This window comes from Austrofundulus limnaeus, unplaced genomic scaffold (assembly GCF_001266775.1).
Source record: "Austrofundulus limnaeus strain Quisiro unplaced genomic scaffold, Austrofundulus_limnaeus-1.0 Scaffold3, whole genome shotgun sequence".
NCBI lineage: Eukaryota > Metazoa > Chordata > Actinopteri > Cyprinodontiformes > Rivulidae > Austrofundulus > Austrofundulus limnaeus.
In genome coordinates this window covers 8,078,189-8,098,862 of record NW_013952405.1, presented here as the reverse complement: position 1 = coordinate 8,098,862, position 20,674 = coordinate 8,078,189, and the positions used below count along the sequence as shown (strand labels likewise).

At 40.1% G+C, this 20,674-nt stretch overlaps 1 protein-coding gene across 1 annotated transcript; it reads left to right on the top strand.

Annotated features, from left to right (window-relative positions):
* The first annotated feature begins 1,921 nt into the window (after window positions 1-1,921).
* Window positions 1,922-18,062, top strand: LOC106526404 (cyclic AMP-responsive element-binding protein 3-like protein 3-A). The gene is made up of 10 exons (XM_014021012.1): window positions 1,922-2,022; window positions 2,196-2,294; window positions 2,600-2,873; window positions 7,715-7,845; window positions 11,106-11,216; window positions 11,403-11,509; window positions 15,521-15,589; window positions 16,911-16,995; window positions 17,315-17,408; window positions 17,489-18,062. The coding sequence occupies exons 1-10, from the start codon at window positions 2,002-2,004 to the stop codon at window positions 17,671-17,673; spliced, it is 1,176 nt and encodes a 391-aa protein (XP_013876466.1). The 5' UTR covers window positions 1,922-2,001; the 3' UTR covers window positions 17,674-18,062.
* Window positions 18,063-20,674: the final 2,612 nt, after the last annotated feature.

Here is a 20,674-nt window from a genome sequence, read left to right as displayed (position 1 = left end):
CACACACACACACACACACACACACACACACACACACACACACACACACACAAAGCCTGGAAACCATCTCCACAGAATTTGAATTTTTTTTTTTACATTCAGTGAAGTATCTGAATCCAAATCGGAGACATTGAGAAAAGATTCGGCCCATCTCATTTGTAAGCTCAGTACAGAAAATGACTTTCTGAGATCTCAGTAAGATTAAACTTGAGGTTTAAAACCTGAAAAATAGTTTCAATTATCTTCTTTGCATGCATCAAATTCCAGTGAAGCAATCAATGTTCAAAAGATGTGAACATTTGCTTTTGTCTGTTCTATGTGATGAAACAATTTTTTTTAAATTTTAAAAGTGTGGACTTCACTTATTTGATCYATCCGACTGAGTTTTTAAAGTTGCGATGAATGATGAAGTAGATGGTATTGTTCTGAGAATTAGACAAAGGACTGGATGTTTGATAGATCTGCTTTGCTCTAAAACCTCTTTACGCTTCAGCAATAAAAAAACAACAACAACAGATATATCTTTGCAAGTGTGCATGTTCCTGCTTGGAGAACAGCTTACGTAACATCCTCTAACTTCTGCTGTGTTTGTTAGAAGTAGCCCAACATAGATGCTCCTAATGACAGCAGTAAAGATTAGAAACAGGGAAGTTAAGAAAGGTCACTTACTAGAACTAACGGAAACAAAATAATCAACAAGACCCCATTGGTAGACACAAAAAGATTTTTTTCACACAAATTTAGGCTCAGCTTTCTGTTGAGAACTTTGGATGTGCTTTTAGAAAGTCAGTTTGGCACAAAATGATGAATTAATGCTTTTTTATAAATGATGTATTCAACTACAGGTCGATACAATCAGATTTAAAATATTTCAAACAGTATTAACTCTTAGTGAGGATTATTTGAGAACACCACTTTTGGACTACTTTATGCTTCTGTTTTAAACATTTGACCCGCCATGTTTATTTGTAATCCAGATCATCTGATCTTTCTTTATGTGGGGTCCCACAAGGCTCCATATTTGGTCCTCTTCTTTTTAGCATTTAAGCTTTAGCTCACAAGCAAAGAAAATAAACATTTATCAGATTTTCCTCATGTCTTCGTATAAATGCACATATAAATTTAAACGGTTAATATTTTTATCATGATTCCAGGCTTTTACTTACAGGTATTGTTAATTCGTTTGGATCGGTCTTCAGTTGAAAGCTAACACTTCTTGAAAGAATCCATTTTGTTCACCACTTTTTATGTCAGAGTGTTACACTAAAATCATCTCGTGATTTAGCTGAGCTCTGTTGTGTTTTTTGCAGACCACCCCCCCATACAGGTGGGCAATGGCAGAACTTGTAACCTTGGCACAGTGACATAAATGAAACGAGACAGAATCTGGATCTTGTGAAGTCATAAGAAACAGATCCAGCTGCTTGTATTAATATTCARTGACTCAAATCATTGTGCCAGCATGAATACTGATTCTTTTTTTAACAAAAACCTGCTGCTTGTCTGCTTCTAAAATGCTCGTGAAAACAGGTCCAACCCTTTCATATTCTGCATCACCTCTGAATGATCCTCAGTAATGAGTCAAGATCTAAATGATTAAACAGTGTCTCCACCTTCTGCCCTTGACAGCGATAAAAGGGTAGTGCTATAAAATTAAAACCCATCTGACTAAAACATGAATGTGAAAGCACAGAGCGAATGATTTCTGTTAAATAACACTGACATCAAAGGTCACTCTGAAGCACCTCTGACTAACTTTGACTAATTAATCCATTTGAGAGGTTTCCCTTTGTGCCGATTGGCCCTCCCGGCTGTCAGCTGCGACTGGATTGGACGGTGATAAGCCGTGTCATTCTGTCATAYGGCATTTCAACTTTGTCCCTTGGAAGTGTCTGAAGCAGCTCTCTTACTCACACGGCTGCCCACAGAGGAGAGAACTGATCGGCTTTTCTGTTGCTGGATGGTTTTTAATTGAAATTTCATCACTTTAATGTCAGAGCAATGACGCTGACAACAGACGTGGTAAGATCAACAGCTGCTCAGAGTGAAAGCTTTGAGGAGAAACAAGTGAAATGWAAAGACTAATTAAAACAGCTACTCTTTTTGCTCAAATAATCCAAATGTAAAAAATAAAAGTTTGCTTCTCTTTAAAGAGGCTTTCAGCTTTATTTTTTTATTTATATTATTGGTTTCAGGGGCAAGATGGTATGGAGCTCTTTAACCTTCTGCTCAGGAACACAGAAGAATCAGCCGCCTGCCTCAGTGACCATCCCTGGACTTTGACCATTAATAATGTAGGTTCCTCAAACGTTCAGCACTATTTGTACCTAAACAGAGCCACTCAGGGGACAGCATCATCAAAACCTCGTTATGTTGCTCATGGGAAGTTGTACTCGTGTGAAGTGGATCGTGAGCAGACATCCTGCCTGGATGAGCACAATATCATCAGCATCAGCTCTCATTTAGTGTTTCAATCTAGTCGCTTGGCTGCAAATCGTGTTTCTGTGTCTGTGTTTGCGTGCCGGTGTGAAATTATCTGATTAGATCACAGCAATGGGGACAAAGTGGGATGATTTGTACATTTCTTCCTTCTCCTCAGGCTCCGAGCCCTCAGAGAAGGGATGCTGATGATTTCTTAGACGCCCTGCTGCACGACTCCTCCTCCTCCTCAGTGCCTGCTTCACCCCTGTGGTCCCCCTGCACCACCCATAACAGCATTAATGAAGACCTCCTGACAGATCTCTCAGACAGCCCCCATCCGACCCCCTGCACGGCTTTCCCTGCATTCGACACACACGCTTTCCCTCAGCCTCTGTTTCTGGAGAACCACCTAGCACCAGATGAAAAGAAACCTGATGTCTGCATTGATTTAGGTAAGACTATAAGTCAGAGAAGGAGACAAAATAAAAAAACAGAAAATAATCTGCAAGAAAAACAAACAGTGCTGAGAACTCAGGTTAATAAAATCCAGACCTTCAAATAATGACATCTTTTGTTTTTGTACTCCTTGAGAAGATTTTTGTTTACAAAAACACAAGCTTTTTTTGATCATTTCAAAACATTTTTAGCAATAAAAATGTCAGCAAATTTACTAAAGATGCTCTAAAATTACCTGTTGTCATGCTGATCCTTCCCTGAAAGAAAAATCATAAAAATGAGAGAACCAAAACTTAAAACTAAAAACATTCTTACACATTTACCGTTCAGATTTTGTTAATGTAAACTTCCAATTGCATGTTTAAGTTGTCTCTACTCTTGTGTTTTTGTTAAATCCCACGCTGACTTTAAAAAGACATGTTACAGACAAGCAATAAATCAAAGGAGAAAACAGCACAAAACTTTTCATTAAGGTGTTTTGCTGCCAGATGTGATTGTAAAGGTTCGAAGCAAATTTGAAACAAACGTACTTGACTCACAAATTCTCCTGATTTGATGAAAACCTTAATTTGAAAGATGAATGCAGCCATTTTGACAACGCCATTTTTAAGTAACCTTTAAGTTCTGTTGTGTCATTCAATTTGACTTAAATTTAAAAAGAGCCCCACACTGAACTGACAACACTCACTGTTATTTTATTTTTTTCTGCTTTATAAAGTTGTGCAACACCAGTCAGCATATTTTAGATTAGATTTAGATTTCTTTTGTAAATTTACATTACAACTCCCCCCCCCMCCCAAAAAAAAAAAAATCAAGAAAAAAAATGAAATTTACTCATTATTTACTGAACAAAACTGTCAAAATACAGGGACACCTGTACCTAATCACTTATAACCCTGCAAAATAATGGGGTAAATTGTTTGAAGAGTAAGTTTGACCCATTCTTTTTTAAATCTTTGCTTCAATTTATTGAGGTGCCCCCTCCCACCATTAAAAAAATCTCTTCTCAGGTCCCATGACAGCATTTTAACTTAATAATTAATTATTTTTTGTTTGTAATGTCGTTCTGCTGTTTTCTTGATGCATGTTTGCGTGGAGCTTCAGCTTTCTGTCTGATGGGCTCATGTGTGACTAAATATTTTTCAGCCAACTTTTTACTTTTACTCCTTACGTTTCCACAAAATTCTCTGTAATTACTGCTCCTTACCCATCCATCCATCCATCCATTTTCTTCCGCCTATCCGGGGTCGGGTCACGGGGGCAGCAGCTTCAGAAGGGAGGCCCAGACCTCCCTCTCCCCAGCYACTTCTTCCAGCTCCTCCGGGGGAACTCCAAGGCGYTCCCAGGCCAGCCGAGAGACATAGTCCCTCCAGCGTGTCCTGGGTCTTCCTCGGGGCCTCCTCCCGGTGGGACGTGCCTGGAACACCTCACCAGGGAGGCGTCCAGGAGGCATCCTTACCAGATGCCCAAGCCACCTCAACTGGCTCCTCTCGACGTGGAGGAGCAGCGGCTCTACTCTGAGTCCCTCCCGGATGACCGAGCTTCTCACCCTATCTCTAAGGGAGAGCCCAGCCACCCTGCGGAGGAAACCCATTTCGGCCGCTTGTATCCGGGACCTCGTTCTTTCGGTCATGACCCAAAGCTCATGACCATAGATGAGGGTAGGAACGTAGATCGACCGGTAAATCGAGAGCTTCGCTTTCTGACTCAGCTCTCTCTTCACCACGACGGACCGGTACAGCGCCCGCTTTACAGCAGACGCTGCGCCAATCCGCCTGTCGATCTCCCGCTCCGTTCTTCCCCCATTCGTGAACAAGATCCCCAGATACTTAAACTCCTCCACTTGAGACAGGGCGACCCCCCTGACCCGGAGAAGGCACTCTGCCCTTTTCCGGCTCAAGACCATGGCCTCGGATTTGGAGGCACTGAGCTTCGTCCCGGCCGCTTCGCACTCGGCCGCGAACCGCTCCAGCGAGAGCTGCAGATCTCGTTCCGATGAAGCCAACAGGACCACATCATCCGCAAAAAGCAGAGATGTTGATCCTAAGGCCACCAAAAYGGATCCCCTCAACACCTCGGCTGCGCCTAGAAATTCTGTCCATGAAAGTAATGAACAGAATCGGTGACAAAGGGCAGCCTTGGCGGAGTCCAACTCTCACCGGAAACGAGCCCGACTTAATGCCGGCAATGCGAACCAGACTCTGACACCGGTCGTACAAGGACCTGACAGCCCGTATCAAGTGGCCCGGTACCCCATACTCCCGGAGAACCCCCCACAAGGCCCCCCTTGGGACACGGTCGAACGCCTTCTCCAAATCCACAAAACACATGTAGACAGGTTGGGCGAACTCCCATGCACCCTCCAGGACCCTGCTGAGGSTGTAGAGCYGGTCCAGTGTTCCACGACCAGGACGAAAACCACACTGCTCTTCCTGAATCCGAGGTTCGACTATCCGACGGACCCTCCTCTCCAGGACCCCTGAATAGACCTTACCAGGGAGGCTTAAGAGTGTGACCCCCCTGTAATTGGAGCACACCCTCCGGTCCCACTGCTCCTTACATTTAACAAAATATCCTCTTTACTCCTATTTCATATTTGCTTGTCATCAAACTATTTAGATAAATCTAAATACATATGGTTGGATGAGAAGTATACTGATATGTATAGTATGCTATTGGTTTGTATGATCACCTCACACTCCAGCAGAAGAATGTAGCCTAGAGACGCGGTTCCCAATCCTGGTCCTCAAGTCCCCCTATCCTGCATGCTTTACTTGTTTCCCTGCTATTCAGCAGGTCTTCAGAAAATTGTTAATCGATCATTCATTCAAACCAGGTGTGTCAGATCAGGGAAACATCTAAACATGCAGGAAAGGAGTCCTTGAGGACTAGAGTTGACAACCACTGGCCTAGAAGATGAGCATGGCAGAAATAAATGCAGCTGAAACTGGTATAGTTGTGCATTCCAGGTTTGTCAACATTAGCATTTTAATACAGTCTAACATTATTATCATCATGGTTTTTTTTAATGTATTTTTCGGGAGGTCACCCCAAAACAAACGTCATTTGGAAATTCTAACAGCTTACTTTTACTCAATACTTTTACTTTGATACAATGAATGTCAGATACTTTAAGACTTTTACTCAAGTAATAGGAGATTTTAACTTTTACCAAAGTATTTTTGTTGTAAAATACTCAAGTATCACTTTGAGGTATTTTCTACAACACTACCGCCATCATTGTGCTCAGCAGAGGTTTTGGACTGAGCTAAGGTTTCCCCAATTTTTAAATTGTGCTTTATGTGATGATCACAAATCAAATATATGTTTATTCAGAACAGAGAAAAGTCCCTCTGCTGTTTTGTCATGGACTTTAAGATCCAACAGTCTGGAATGAAGCTCTTAAGTCATTTAATTATTCATTTCTTTGGAAAAAAATTGAATGAGGTGCATTATATAATCAGCATCCCGCTGCTACCAGCCCTCTAATTTAGACTCAAACAGTGGGGGTGCGCTTCAGTTTTACTAAAATGCTTCCTATTTTAACATTTATATAATTAGATGATCTTATTTATCTAAGTTGTATTTGCCTAATTTCAAGGCATGTTGAGGACTACAGATTTTTTTATTTATGTTTTATTATGACTCTGCCTTGTTATGTCAGATAATATCAGTTTAATTTTGTTAGGAACATCCACTAAACTAAAAAAAAATAAATAAAAGTATGTATGTAAGATCAGAGAGATGATGGAGCAGATTACAGGTGAATGATAAAAAATATAAAAATAAAATAAATTAAAAGTAAAATAAAAGCAAAAACATTTTCAAAGGTTTATCAATGTCTCATGGATCTGTGGGTCCTTCCACATGGTTTTTAACAATTTTTTTATCATCTTTGAACAGTGGGGGCTTAATATTTTTGGATTCTCCCTGCAAAGTTGCACCATTTTCAAGTTATTACAGTGCAGAATCAAAATAGGATGTCATGTTGGTATCATGTGCTCAGCCTGTGGCTTTCACAAACACGACAACAAACTAAACAAACGATTACAATCCCCGTCCTCATTCAGAGCAGTTATGATTATCATGATTATTTTTGTCAGCAGCAGGAGTACAACTCTGGGATGAAAAAGGAGCCTTGACGCTGATGAAGATAATTTTTCAGCCCCGCCGTCTGTGGTTTTGCTCCTGCCGTGCGACAAGAGGCGCTTTTGAAGTGCAACCGACTCAAACTGTGACAAACCGCGTTAACGCAGCATCTCGTCTTCCTGATACCTTCCTCAGAGTTTTTTAACATCTCATCAGCCTCCTTATCTTTTCTGCCTCTTCTCCTTCTTTAGTCCTGCTCCTGAAAAGATAAAGTGTTGATTAAAATAAATGAATGTAATAGGCTACATAGATGTATACCACTGCCTCATTTTCTGCTTAAAGTTGTGGATAAAGCAAGAACTGCTTGCTGACATCACCTCAATCCCCTCCAGAGCATCATTTGTACCAAATCACCCATTTTCTTTCTCATTTTTCCAGGAAAAAAAAAAACAAAATAACTATCTGCTGCAGAATGCTCTTCTCTGCCAAATTGCTCGAAGAAAATGTTGTGTTTAACTGAGAAAAACTAGAAGAAAACTCAAATATTATCACTTCCTGGAGCTTTAACGTGGAGTTGTAATGACCAAAAAACAATTTCTCTTTCATTTTTTTCTTTTTTTCCTTCTACTTTTGTGTTTAACGAAGAGTTGAAAGGCCTTTTGTTCAAAGATGTGTTCGATTTGCAATTATGACCAACTTTGCATGTCACAATCACCTGTTTCATTGTTGTTTCTGTGTTGTTGTGCAGGCTGGGAGTCAGACGGCTGCCCGGAGGAGTTCGGACTTACGTACTACCTCTCCAAGAACCAACCCCCCCTGCTCACATCCAGCCATCCGCTCACAGTGAAGGACCTGCTTTTGACCAATCTGGGACAGACAGTAAGAAGAGTTCAACTTTTATTAGACAAGAGTTTTGCCTCCTTTGTAGTTACTGTCAAGCCGTGTCTCACATCTCATCTGACAAAACTATTTTAGTTTGGATGTAAAAAAGCAAAAACACACTTTGAAGAATCATCCATGAATGACAATGATGGTTGGTTGAGGTTTTCTGAAAAATTTGGACTGGATTTTTTAAAAAAATGTCCAAAAATCCATTCTGACATCCTGAAGTAGATTGTTTTACATTACTATTAAAAACAAAAAATAACTGAAATGTGGAGTTTTGTCAAACTTAAGGCCCTTATGGAGCTAAATTTATGAAAATAGTCATTTTAAGTTGATATTTTTATTTCAGGCTTAGATTATTTTGAAAGGAGTATGATGCAAAGTTGGCTTTTTTGAGCATTATATATGTTATAAAGTCATTGCCTCATCAAACATACCCACAGTGTTGCTTTGACTCATTGTAATCCTTGACTCTCCTGTGGTAGCCATGTGGAGCTGCCTAAACACTTGCTGCTACAAAACACCGCCCATTTGTACAAAGCTCCTCCCTGGAGCTCAGTCTGCAGCTGAGCTCCTTCCCCACGTAGCATTATTGTGAAGACATGCTGAAGTGGGAGTGTCAGAAATGGTAGGAGGTTCTTAAAGAGACAGAGGCCCATTCAAATGTGTTTAGATAGACTATGATGCAAAGTCAAATTTATTTTTTGATATATACCGCATTTTCATAACAACTGAAGGTAACCTAGTTAATTGATTGTGGTTTAGAACTGAACTATGTGCCTGGAAAATTCATAAAACACACACGATTTGTGGACAAAAATGCTAACAAGATATGTAAGGTGGTCATTTATAACAGTTATAATCATAAAGTTAAGAGATCTTTAGAGTGTTTAAAAGCTCATGTTTTGCCATCTGAAATAACAACCCCAACGTTGCACCTTGTACTCACTGTTAGCTGTCATCAGTCCAAAAAATGCACAGAAATGACATTTTTTAACCAAAATAAACACATGCATTTTATAAAAACAGGGGACACAAAGCTGTAACGAGCCTCCCACCAAGCCTTGTAATGTTCTGCTGGAATAAGCTGTGGTAATTAGTATAGTTCTAGCCAGACCAGCGCATAAATGCATTTTAAGTAATTAAGCAGCTTTAAATAATTAAGTACTTTACATGTCTCCCTAACTATCCAAAGCTCTKCTGTCTGTAGTTAATAACAAGAGGACTCACAGACTTTAACTTAACTAAACTGACAATGTTTTGTGTTCTATACAATAATCCACTATGACTTGACACACATTTCATCAATAAAACATGTTAGTTTAGTAGAATAATAGMTGTTATTTAAAACAGTATGTTACTAACATTGGTGGAATATTTTTATTAGGTGGAAAATGCTGACCCTCAGTTTCCTGTTTTACAGTGAGACTGGAGACTGTGATGATCCCAGATGTAATAGATACAGCCAGTGCTGGCTCTAGGCATTTTGGTGCCCTAGGCGAGTTGAAGCGCAACCCCCCCCCCCCCCAACTATGTCCCACCCACCCCAATTTGAGCCCCTAAAAACAAGTTTGACAGTGTAAGGTACTGTGGTAAACTTAGATTTATTTGCTTTCCCAGAAAGAAACAACTTACAGTACATGTCAACTTGTACGCATTGTGCGTAAGTTATAAGGATTTTACGTCATTTTGCAGGTACACGGACATATAGGGCAATCTCACGGATTTTTTTCAAGTCTTTTCAAAACCTCATTTTCAAATTTATCCAACATGTTAAAGCCTGTAGGATGATTTAAAAACCAATGAACAACATTAAATAGCCATCTTCCAACCTGTTCTGCTGCTAGAAATGAGTTTTGACCCCCCATCCCCACGCGTGTGAGTTGTATGGATTTTTTGCAAAATTTATGGATTTTTTAGGGGTTTTTTTTATACAGGTAAACATCCAAAGAGGTTGACATGTATGGGACAACAAAATACAAATTGTTCTTGAGTTTGTCAACACAAACCGCTAACTGAAAGGCACTACTAGCCCCTCCCCCATCAGAGTGTCGGAGCAGGACGAGTCAGTGCAACGTCAATCAAATGAGAGAGAGGGTGGGGGGCGATTGCTGCATTGGGGGGGTGGAGAAAATGTTTAATGGGTAGAGAAGTTTATTTTTCCTATAATACTTCATTATAGTGTTTTAAGACAAAGCTAATTGAAAGGGGTGCTGAGCACATATACAACCAGGGATTACAAATACCGGTAATTACTTTTTTTTCTTCAGCTGTTTGGCACCCCCTCCAGCAGATGGCKATCTAGGCGACTGCCTAGTTCGCCTATGCCAAGAGCCGGCTCTGGATACAGCATACTARATTGATATTTTAAACATGAAAATCAATGAAATGCCACATTTTTAACACATATGTTACTACAATCAAACAAGAAATAGCAAAATATTTAGCTTCTTAGCTGACTTTAGTCTTTTTCAAACATATATTGATAGTCTGCAACCATGCTGGCAGCAACTAGCGACACCACATTTCTTACATTTCCACCGCACAGTTTCTTACTTAGCATGAACTGTGCTGTGCTTGGCTATTCCAGTGTGTTTCAGTTTGAGTGTATGGAAACCTCCTGATGACCATCAGAGATAGTTTAAAATCATGTTACACTCATAGCAGCATAAATATTGTTTTGCTGCAAAAAAATAAAATAAAATAAACAACCACAAACAATGTGTGGATGTGACAAGGCGTAAAAATATTTAATTTAGCAAAACCTAAACTTGTTTCAGACAGTTTGAGTTTGGCCTGAAGTGCAAATGAGGATTTCAACTTGATTTTCCAAACTGGGATCACACAGATTGTTGTCTAACGCAGGTAAGATGCTGACCGTTCATTTGGGTGTGACCACAGACAAAAAGGATGTCAGTTTGATCATAACTTTCCTGTCCCTCATTAAAGTATTCTTGGCAAACACACTGAAAGCCATGTTGCTCATCTGCTTATTAGTTCTCAAACATAAGAGCGTTTTTGAAATCTAGCAGTATGAAACATATGAACATATTTTATTATGTTTTTGCACTTTAATTAACCCAAACTCTTTTATTAAATGCTACCTAAAAATCTGTTCAGAACTGGTCCAGATCTTTGTTTTGTTTGAGACATTTTGGTGTTCTGCAAAACATCCTTGGTCCTTATAATGAGCTGACATTCTCCTCCTTCAGTGAGTTCAAACGAGTCTTATTACCTGCAATTTTGTTTGACAGGCGCAGCGAATCCCCCAGCATTCCTTGCAGGAACTTGTACTTAATGAGGATGAGAAGAAGCTTCTGGCTAAAGAAGGTGTCAGCTTGCCCTGCAGACTGCCCCTGTCCAAGGTAGGTGCATGATCCACATACAGTCTACACACTCACATCTGTTGGTTCCTCTTTTTAAGTCTAAATCTGGTTCAGCTGCACAACTTTTACACCCCCTCTCCTCAGTACTAACCCACTTTTGTCTCACTTACCTTCCTCGTTCCTTTCTTGTYCCTGTTCCTACACCTGTTTCATCTCTGTGACAAGTTTGAGGAGAAGATTTTGAAGAAGATCCGGCGGAAGATCCGCAACAAGCACTCGGCTCAAGAAAGTCGGAAGAAGAAGAGGGAATACGTTGACAGTCTGGAAGGAAGGTAGGCGCCGACTGTGCTCAGCATCTTCTGCTCAACATGACGTGATTTCTGCGTGACTTGACCTAGATAGTTGCATTTTTATCCATTCTTATTTGTTTGCACCCGCGACCCTGTATTTTTCGTTCCCTTCAACAAACCTTTAAAGAGGCAAAGGTTYGTTGTTTTTAATCATTTTTGAGTCAAGCTGATGGAATAAAAGCRTGTTCATTCACTGAAACTTGTGATTCACTTTGCAATAAAACACATTCAGCTCACAGAACCCTTGGTTAGAAAAAACTAAAACGAGGGCTCAAACAGAATATCTCCAATGTTTTTTCCAAAGATGTTGATTATTTTCTGTGATCCAGCTGCTGGTTTGACAGGTCAAAGTTCACGTGTCCACCAGCTGCTTCATCAACTTCCTCATCTTTTCTTTTTTAGGACATTCAAAAATGTATCTCCTTGTTGATGACAGAGAGCCAATTTGTGGAGCTGACATCTAAAAAAGAATTTATAAATCACACCATGAATGGATCAATAAAGTCTTRAAGTTCATTTTATTATTTATTATTTTTTTGTTTTTAAGAATTTTTTTTTCAATTAAGGAGTCAGCAGCTTACCTGCAGCACATAACTAGAAGGAATACTAAAAGCATTTTTGCACTGCTCCTTTTCTCTTCACCTCTCCACACGCAGAGCTGACCTGCTTCCAGAAAAGGCAGATTTCTGTTTTGTCCCTCAGACTCCGACAAAAAGTTCATCTAGCTTTTCTGAAATCCCCCACCCCCATCAAAGAGATTATTTCTTCCTATTTTTGGTCCTCCAGTCCAATAGCTGAGCTGTCCAGTGAAATATTCAGCTTCAGTTTAACACTTCTCACTTTATAAGAGAGAGAAAATAATCCCAAACACTGAAGTGATGCATATTTGAATTGAATTCGAAAGAGATGCAGGAGAACGGAACACATTCCCACACTGTCAGCAGCGCTTTTATTTTTATTAGATTTTAAAGGGTTGATGTTCGTCATTGTTTCCCACAATCCACATTATACCTCAGGTTTACTTTTGGATTAAATCTGTTTTGAATGTGAGAAAGGCTGCAGGTTCTTTGAGCAGATTCGTAGCTCTTTGTTTTAATCATTCGTGACACGGCTGCTACAGTTCTTGAGAGCGACTCTGTTATTCCAAAGACATATTCCCTCTATTAGCTGTGACAGCGACATCGATTCAGAGGAGCAAACGGCGTGCCAGCTCCTATCCTGAACTGTCACGTCAGGTGGAGATAAGAACTGGGGGACATTTTGATACGCAGCTCCACATTCTTATTGCAGCACAATCACGAAGCAGCATTTAATGCCACAGAAGGCCACCGCCGAGTAGTGGTGTGAACTTTGAGAATYTATCAGATAACCGGTTTGTGATTCATGCTTTGGACTGAATATTCAGCCTGTGTCAGGCGGTGTGCGGTTATAGTTACGTTCCAGTCCAGCAGCACATCAACAGCACATAGCTGCTGCAGGGTTCAAACAAAACCTAAAGATGATGCAACACGACACACCAAAGGCCGCAGYTTCTGCTGAGACTTTGCTCCATTTAGTCGTTTTGCTCCCTCTCTGCCTCCAGGCTGTAGAGAGTGATATACCCACCAGCCCAGCCAGCAGATTTATCAACAGAATTGCACCTGCCATGCCCGCCTCTCACATGTTGGCTCTTTTCACCTCATCACACCCCCACAAACAATGGCGTGCGGCGGTACATGCAGCTGGGACGCCGTTCCTCTTCGTTTAGTCGCTGATGAACACGCGGTCAGGTTGATTGTTCCTCGGCTGCCTGCAGACCCTCTGCAGGTCTCGCACCCTCCACGTGCCGCGAATGACACTTGGAGGAGAATAAGTTAGAAAATTTTGAAGGAAATTCTGAAAAAGTGCCCAAAACTCCAACATCAATCTAACCTTAAAAAAAAAAACTGTATGTAGAGACTGTATAAGAAGCGTGAGATCATAATAAAGCTGCTGCCAGTGGCTCGATATGGTCACCATGGTGCATACCTGTCTGACACTCCCTGAGTCAAAGAGGAAATATGCAAAATCCACTTTTTAATCCACTTTGTTGTGTAGTTGGAGTTTTCAAAAGTGCAGAAAAGTTTAATTTAGTCTCTGCCTGTTCTGTGTAGATATATATTCTGTTTGGGCCGTWTTTTTCAACCGSTTCAGTTTTCTCTATTCTSTATGATGCTTTCTGAACTATTACGTCAAATTATTTGTGACAGAACTTCTAAAGAAGGTGGTAATGCTTTCTTTTACGTTACCCTTATTACCATGTAATTACTAGGTAATAACAAATGTAATTAAATGCAATTACTACCTTAATACCATGCAATTACGTGGTAATTACGGCACAAAAGAAAAACTACTGTTAGTAAAACTACCTTTATTGGGTAACTACAATCAAATTACTATTCAATAGTAACTCAACACTATATTTATAATCAAAAGAATGCAACTAAATTTTGGGGTTAGTGGTTAATTGCAATAAAATATAACTTTAAAACTGTCCAAATTACCTACTACTTATTTAGGTGTTACATAGTGAATTGTTATACATTACCAGGTAAGTGCTACATTACTGCAGAAAATTAATTACTTAGTAAAACTGCACCCTRATTACCACGTAATTACATGGTAATAAGGGTACTGTAAAAGAAAGCGTTWCCAAGAAGGTCTGGATTCACCAACTACAGTTTGGTCGTCTTCATTCTCCTCTGGCTCTGGGTCAGACTCTGGCTCCAACAAGTGAGGCTGGGTGGACAAGTCTTCAATTGTTGACATCTTTTAATTAAATTGTAAATAAAACATTTCTGAGTCACTATATAGTCGCAAACCCCTCAAACTAGAATGGACCACTCTGGAAGCTGGAGGTGAGCGTGAAGCGCTTGGTTTGGATTTAAAGAGACAGCCTCAAAACGAGTTGATCTGAGACACACCTCAGAAAAGTGGTGAAAGAGGGGCTTGTGGAGTTACAATAAGGAGGAATTCAGACCAAAGCAATGCAGTTTCACTTTRTMTAGATACCAAGTGAGTGATTTCATAGTGAAAAAAAATTATTTAAAAGTATGACATGTCTCCTTTAACGAAACAGAGACAGAAGCAGACTAAAAAGTAAGCCTCAAACAGTCGCTCTGTGAAACCTATAGAAACTTATAAATTAGATCCTAAAATATCTGTGAAAAATTCTATAAAAATCATAAAATTTGAATTGTGTAAGAGATAAAATGCCAGTTTCAGACATGGAAAGTCCAACTTTCTGTGACATTTACCAGCGGGATGGGTTTTAAAATCCCATTCATCTCCATTATTTTTACTTTTTTTTCATCCATTTTGTCTACATTGTGTAATACACAACTACCAAAACTCACGTCACACCATTCCTAATTGAGCCACACATTCTGGTGTTTTTTTGCATGTTTTATTCCAAGGCTGGTCGACAAAAGAACACTTTTTTAACAGTATAAGAGTGCTTCAGTTCTTATGGCACCCATAATTAGCTTGTGCTTATGTCTGCATACGTAACTGATGATTCAGTCTATATTTGAAATCAGTAGACTGTTGCTTTTCAACCTTGTTGTAAACACTGTGTGCAGTTAATCAGTTGTATATGGAGCAAGGCCTGCAAATAATCACTAAAACCTTCATGTGTGTTTTATTTTTAATCTGCAAATAGCTGCTTTAATAGAATACTTTTTATTCATATATCTTATTCGAGCTTGAGCTCTAATAAAAAGTTTCACAATGAGCTGAGATGGAGATTGTTGAGCCGAGTCAGCGTTTGGTGTGAATAAACCAGCTGCAAACGGAGCGGATCAACCGGATATTATGATCATCTGAGGGTCATTATGGATGCTGATTCAGAAACACTGATAATAATCAGATGGACATCGRCGAAGAGGGAGGCGCATCTTAACTAAAAAAAGAAATGATTGTTTCATCAGCTGTCTACTTCCATTTATTCATGTTTTGTTCTCTGTCTTTCTGCAGGATGTCTGCCTGCAGCGCCCAGAACCTGGAGCTTCAGAGAAAGATCCAGCAGTTAGAAGAGACCAACAAGTGAGTTCTCAGCCGGGCCTCCAAATGATCACTGTCATGGAAGATGACCAAATTTTCCTTAAATCTTCTTTTGTTTGATGAGGAGAGCCAAACTGAAAGCAAAAATAAACAAACAAACAAAACAAACAGGAAACAGACTGGAGTTAGTTCAGGCAATGTTTTAACGGCTATTAATTTAGATTTATGTCCCGTTTTTGCTGTTCATTACTCTTACAACTTATTTGTTTTAGTTAAAGTTTTAATATGAGGACATAAAATGTATGCTCTTTAGTTCGTGCAATGAAGACCAGGAATTCACACAGAGAAACGGGATAAATGTGAAGTCAGGTCATGTTCTTATGGACTTCCAGTGGTCAGACTTCTTTGATCAGCGCAGGCGCCCCCTGCTGGTCTTTGGATAGAATTTTAAGCATTTTTAAAATGGCTTCACTTTKTAGACACAGAAGTCATGTTCATTGGGGGTTTTTTTGTCTGTTTGAATGTGCATTAGCAAATCATCTCATTAATCAGTTGGTTGGATTTTAATGAAACTTGCAGAAACTGGATGTTTGTTCAGTCATAACTGACTTTTGGAATCAACCTCARTCAAGAGGGCCACCACAGCTTAGCAATGTGTTTTAGCTCTGTCCCTTTTTTTATCATCAGATGGTTTTAATGTGAAACTCTGGCAAGGAGGGTGGTGGATGATTCCTTTGAGGAATGCTAGGCTTTTTATTTTCCCTCTGTATTCAGGGGCAACTTATTTAGATTGAATTCTGATAATATGTGTAAATCCTAAATTTCCAAACCATTATTTCACGCTTAGGATTTTAATTTTGCTGAACTACTTGGATCATATTTTTGTCCTCCTTTTGACACCGTGTTAAGAGTTGGCTCGTGTCAGTTTGTGTTATTAGTCGATCTATATTCAGATGGCCTCAGGCTCTTCCTCTCGGGGCGCTGACAGCCTGGATAAGAATATTTCTGACTCTGCGCATTAATCTGTCTGTGTGAAACAGCCTCAGTACAAATTCTAAAAATTAACGCTCTAGTTTCTGTTTTTTTCTTCTTCTTCTTCCTTTCATTATGACACCTAGTTATGTAGCTTTCTCTCTGATGCTGGCAGGGTGCTGCGGCGAGCAGAAAGCCTAGACTAAAATAATAATAAATGGGAAGGAGCTCCACACACACTCTCTGTTTCGCTCCTGTTCTCCCTCTCTTTGCTTCAGTTGCCAGAGATCACAGGGGCTGCAAAAGCGATGCCTGCATTTCATCTTGGGGCCCCTCATGTGAAACTTTCACACAATCTCTTTCATCTCTCCGCCTTTCTTTGTGTTTGCAGAGCTCTGCTGGAGCAGCTCGACCGGCTACAGGCGCTCTCGCCTAATAGCTCCAACAAAACAACAAACACAGGAACCTGCATCCTGGTGAGAGCCGACGCCGCAGYGCTTCTGTTTGCACCACGGAGAAATTGTTCAGACACGCCAGATACAAAGTCAGACGCAGTAAAAATGTATGAAACATTAGAGTGGCATCAATAAAACACCGCCTGTGTTCCCACTGCACTYACCTTTTGGGTTTAATAGACGGTTTGAATAATAACACCTGTTCTCATCTTTTGTGCAAGATGTAAAGTAGGTCATGCGTGATAAGGCTGTTTTATTTTGTCTCCGTGTTGGTTCATTTCCCTTTCATTTATGGTTTTCTCTGCATGGCTTCTATTTTGTGCCCTTTATTTGTGTCCAGGTTTTGCTCCTSTCCTTCTCCCTGCTCCTTTCCTCCCACCTCCAGCCCGAGCCTTACAGCCTGAGCAGCCATGCAGAATACGCAGCCACCAAAGGTCTGTTGACACACACGCCTTCTGTCACGCGATCACAGCCACACACACTCACTCACCTCCTCCACGTCTCTGCCCATCAGCGTCGTCTCGCTCCCTGCAGTGGATGGATGAAGCGGGCGGCGTCCTCCCTCTCTCGCTCCCTTCCGTCTCCAGGGGGGTTGGAGGCCTGCGAAGCCTGAAGGAGAGGCTTTGGGCCCCTTCCTTTCACCACCAGGATCACAGACATGAAGATGATTACCGGTCCCACCGGAGTGGAAACATGTAGCACAGGAGTGCCGACTTGTTTGCGAACGCCTCCTCCAAATGGGCACTTTATTTTGCTTTCCAGCATCAGCTTTTTACTGTTGAGACTCAGTGACGCTCCAGTGCACAAAACTCACTCTCTCATACGGTTAGTGAGGAGCTCGGGCCTCACAGGTTTTGAGTAATTTGTTTATTTGCCACAAAAAATATCTGCAAGGACACTGTGGATCAAGCATAAGGCACTTTTTAAACATGTATGATTTGTAAGTTAACACATATGTGCGTTTATTGCTTTATTTTGTTTACTTTCAATGTGAATAATTAAATATGACAAGTTGAAATGAAAAGTGAGACAATTTCTGAAAAAAAAAACATATTTGGTTATTTTAAAGGGGCAGTATTATGTGTTTCTCAGGCATTTATTTAAATTCTATACCATAAAAAAGTGTCTATGTCACCTTCAGTTGTTATCAAAATGTTGTTTTTATGTTTAAATAGAAAACAAACTTATCTTCTCATCACTTCCTCTTCTAAACGCCTTGAAATTGGCCTCTGTCTCTTTAAGAACCACCTTCTTCTTCTGTCCCGTTCGGTGCAGGGGTGGGCTTGTGTGCGAGGGTGGGTGGGTTGCTTCGAGCGTGCGCTAAGATGCAGTTTGGCATCTGAAAATACATTTCCTCAAAGGTTTTTTCAATCTGAAAAGTGCTTCACTGAGAAGTAGTGGATCTCAGCAGACAGCTTAAGTTTCACTTTCACTTTTGCTCTGTTACTGCCGAGAGCCTGCAGGAGTCATGGGCGGGGTGTGTGGGGTGGGAGGTGGGGACGTGTGCTCCGTGATGAGGAAGCTCTGCTTAAAGACACGTCCCAGGGGCATTTCTGGTACCAAAAGGYGTTTCTGGTCCCCACCTGTTGTTTTGCTCCTCAGCATGGCTKCCTAAAAACGCTGCAGGATTTCTCAAACATGCATGAATGAGTGAATGCATGCATTGAATATGAATATATGAATGCATGCAAGGCTTTGGGCATGTTTTTTTATGAGAGTATAACATTATAACTTGATATAAAACTAAAAAAAATTGATTTTGCATGATATTGCCCCTTTAAATAATATGTTTTATGAACAACTTCCCACAGAGGTGAAAGCAGTTGACATAAAACACAATAAAAATATGTATTTAGATTTCTTTGGACTCTTTTCAACAAGGCGTTTCAACAGTTATGTGAAAGACTACTTGAATATTGAGGTAAAGAAAAAAAGGTTGGCCCTGAAACAGCTAAAGCCTCTGCACCACGTTTCACTCGATTTTGAGGAGAATTAAAAATGAAACACAACGATGAAATTGAAGATGTATCACTCTTACATACAAAACACTCACCTCACTTTTGAGTGGCGAGCCTTGTCAGCAGCAGCTGTCGGAGGAACTTAAATTTTCTCCATCATTGTCAGAAACGGGCTGTTGTTTGAGCTGCGCAATGAGGACAAGAATCACTTTGCTAAAAGGTGAACTTCAGGTCAGGGCAGTCACTCTAAATATTTTTCTTTTGCCATTTTCCAGAATATTTAGAGAGTTACTTTGAAAACTCCAAGGATAAAATCTTGATGAGGTGGGTTTTTGTATGAATGTTTTAATATTTTAGTCACACAAAAAGTAAGAAAATTTGGGTAGCAAAAGAGCTAATTTTGACTATATTCAAAACAAACAGCGTTAACAGGATATGAGCTGCATGTCAACATAAAGTTCAGTCAAAATATATGTGGATTTCGTCCGATTTAAGCTCAGTCTTTTCCAAATTTAGTTGATCAAAATGAAAACTTTAAATGAGCTTAAAGGAGAAGCTCTTTTTATTTCAGATTTATTTATTTAAAACAAGGATGCTGCATATTAATGACCAAACAACATTTGTAAATATGACAGATTGTAGCCCAAGGCTAGTTTTCATCTGTTTGTCCCTCAGGCGAAGTAATGTTAGGATATACATATAAACATGAGACACACAAGTGAGGAGAATTCAAGTAAAAGTGCACACACAAAACACGYAACAAAACACACATAAAACACAAAACACATTAAATAATTAAACACGTCATTACAGAGCATTCATAGCAAATACTTAACAGAATTCATATAGGATTTTTAAGGGTGACCTCAATTTGAATGATCACACTTCATTTGACTTTTACGTCACTGAAGTAGAACTATCTGAATCAATCCAAATATAAATGTGATCAATACCAACATGCAGTTGAAAGCTTGGACTCTTCAGTTTTAAATTTATAAAGCTCCTTGGATGGGAAGCAAATCATTCTTGACTACAAAAATAAAAAAAGCCCTGTTGTTTTGTTGTACTAAACTTTTTGAATTTTCCATTTTATTTGACCAATGTATATTTAACCACTTAAGTCAGTTGAGAACAAATTCTTATTTACGACGACGACCTGGCCAAGAGACAGCAAATAGCGAGTGGATACAAACAGCTGACAATCAAACGTTACTTTGTACAAATGTCTGACGGTTCAGGGTACAAGYAGAGACTGCAGAGGAAATTGCTGCAGGTGCAGCGATCATTAAGTGACACTTTCACTGAGTTTAAATGATGCAAATACACCATAGAAGTACAGGTAAGTCTGAATTTGTTGTAGAGGGCTCCAATYATTAGCAGCAGAAAATTGAAATGTTGAATGCCCAAAAGGAGATGTGAGCTTTAGGTATAATTAGGAAGATGTAGCTGCTGGAGCAGAGGGTAGACATGATGCCATCTTAGCCAGCAACTGAGCAAAATGACCAGCAGTGTGAACCTGCCTGGGAGACATGTATCAAACCCTAAACATTTAAAGCATAATTTAGAGCAGTGGTTCTTAACCTGGGTTCGATCGAACCCTAGGGGTTCRATGAGCCGGTCTCAGGTGTTCGGTGGAGCCTCTGCTGCGGAGGTAAAGACACACTTGTGTAAAGTTGTGATGACACGCCCCACTTGGCCATCACTTGCTGTCAGAGAGATTTCTTGGCCAATCAGTGCTGGCC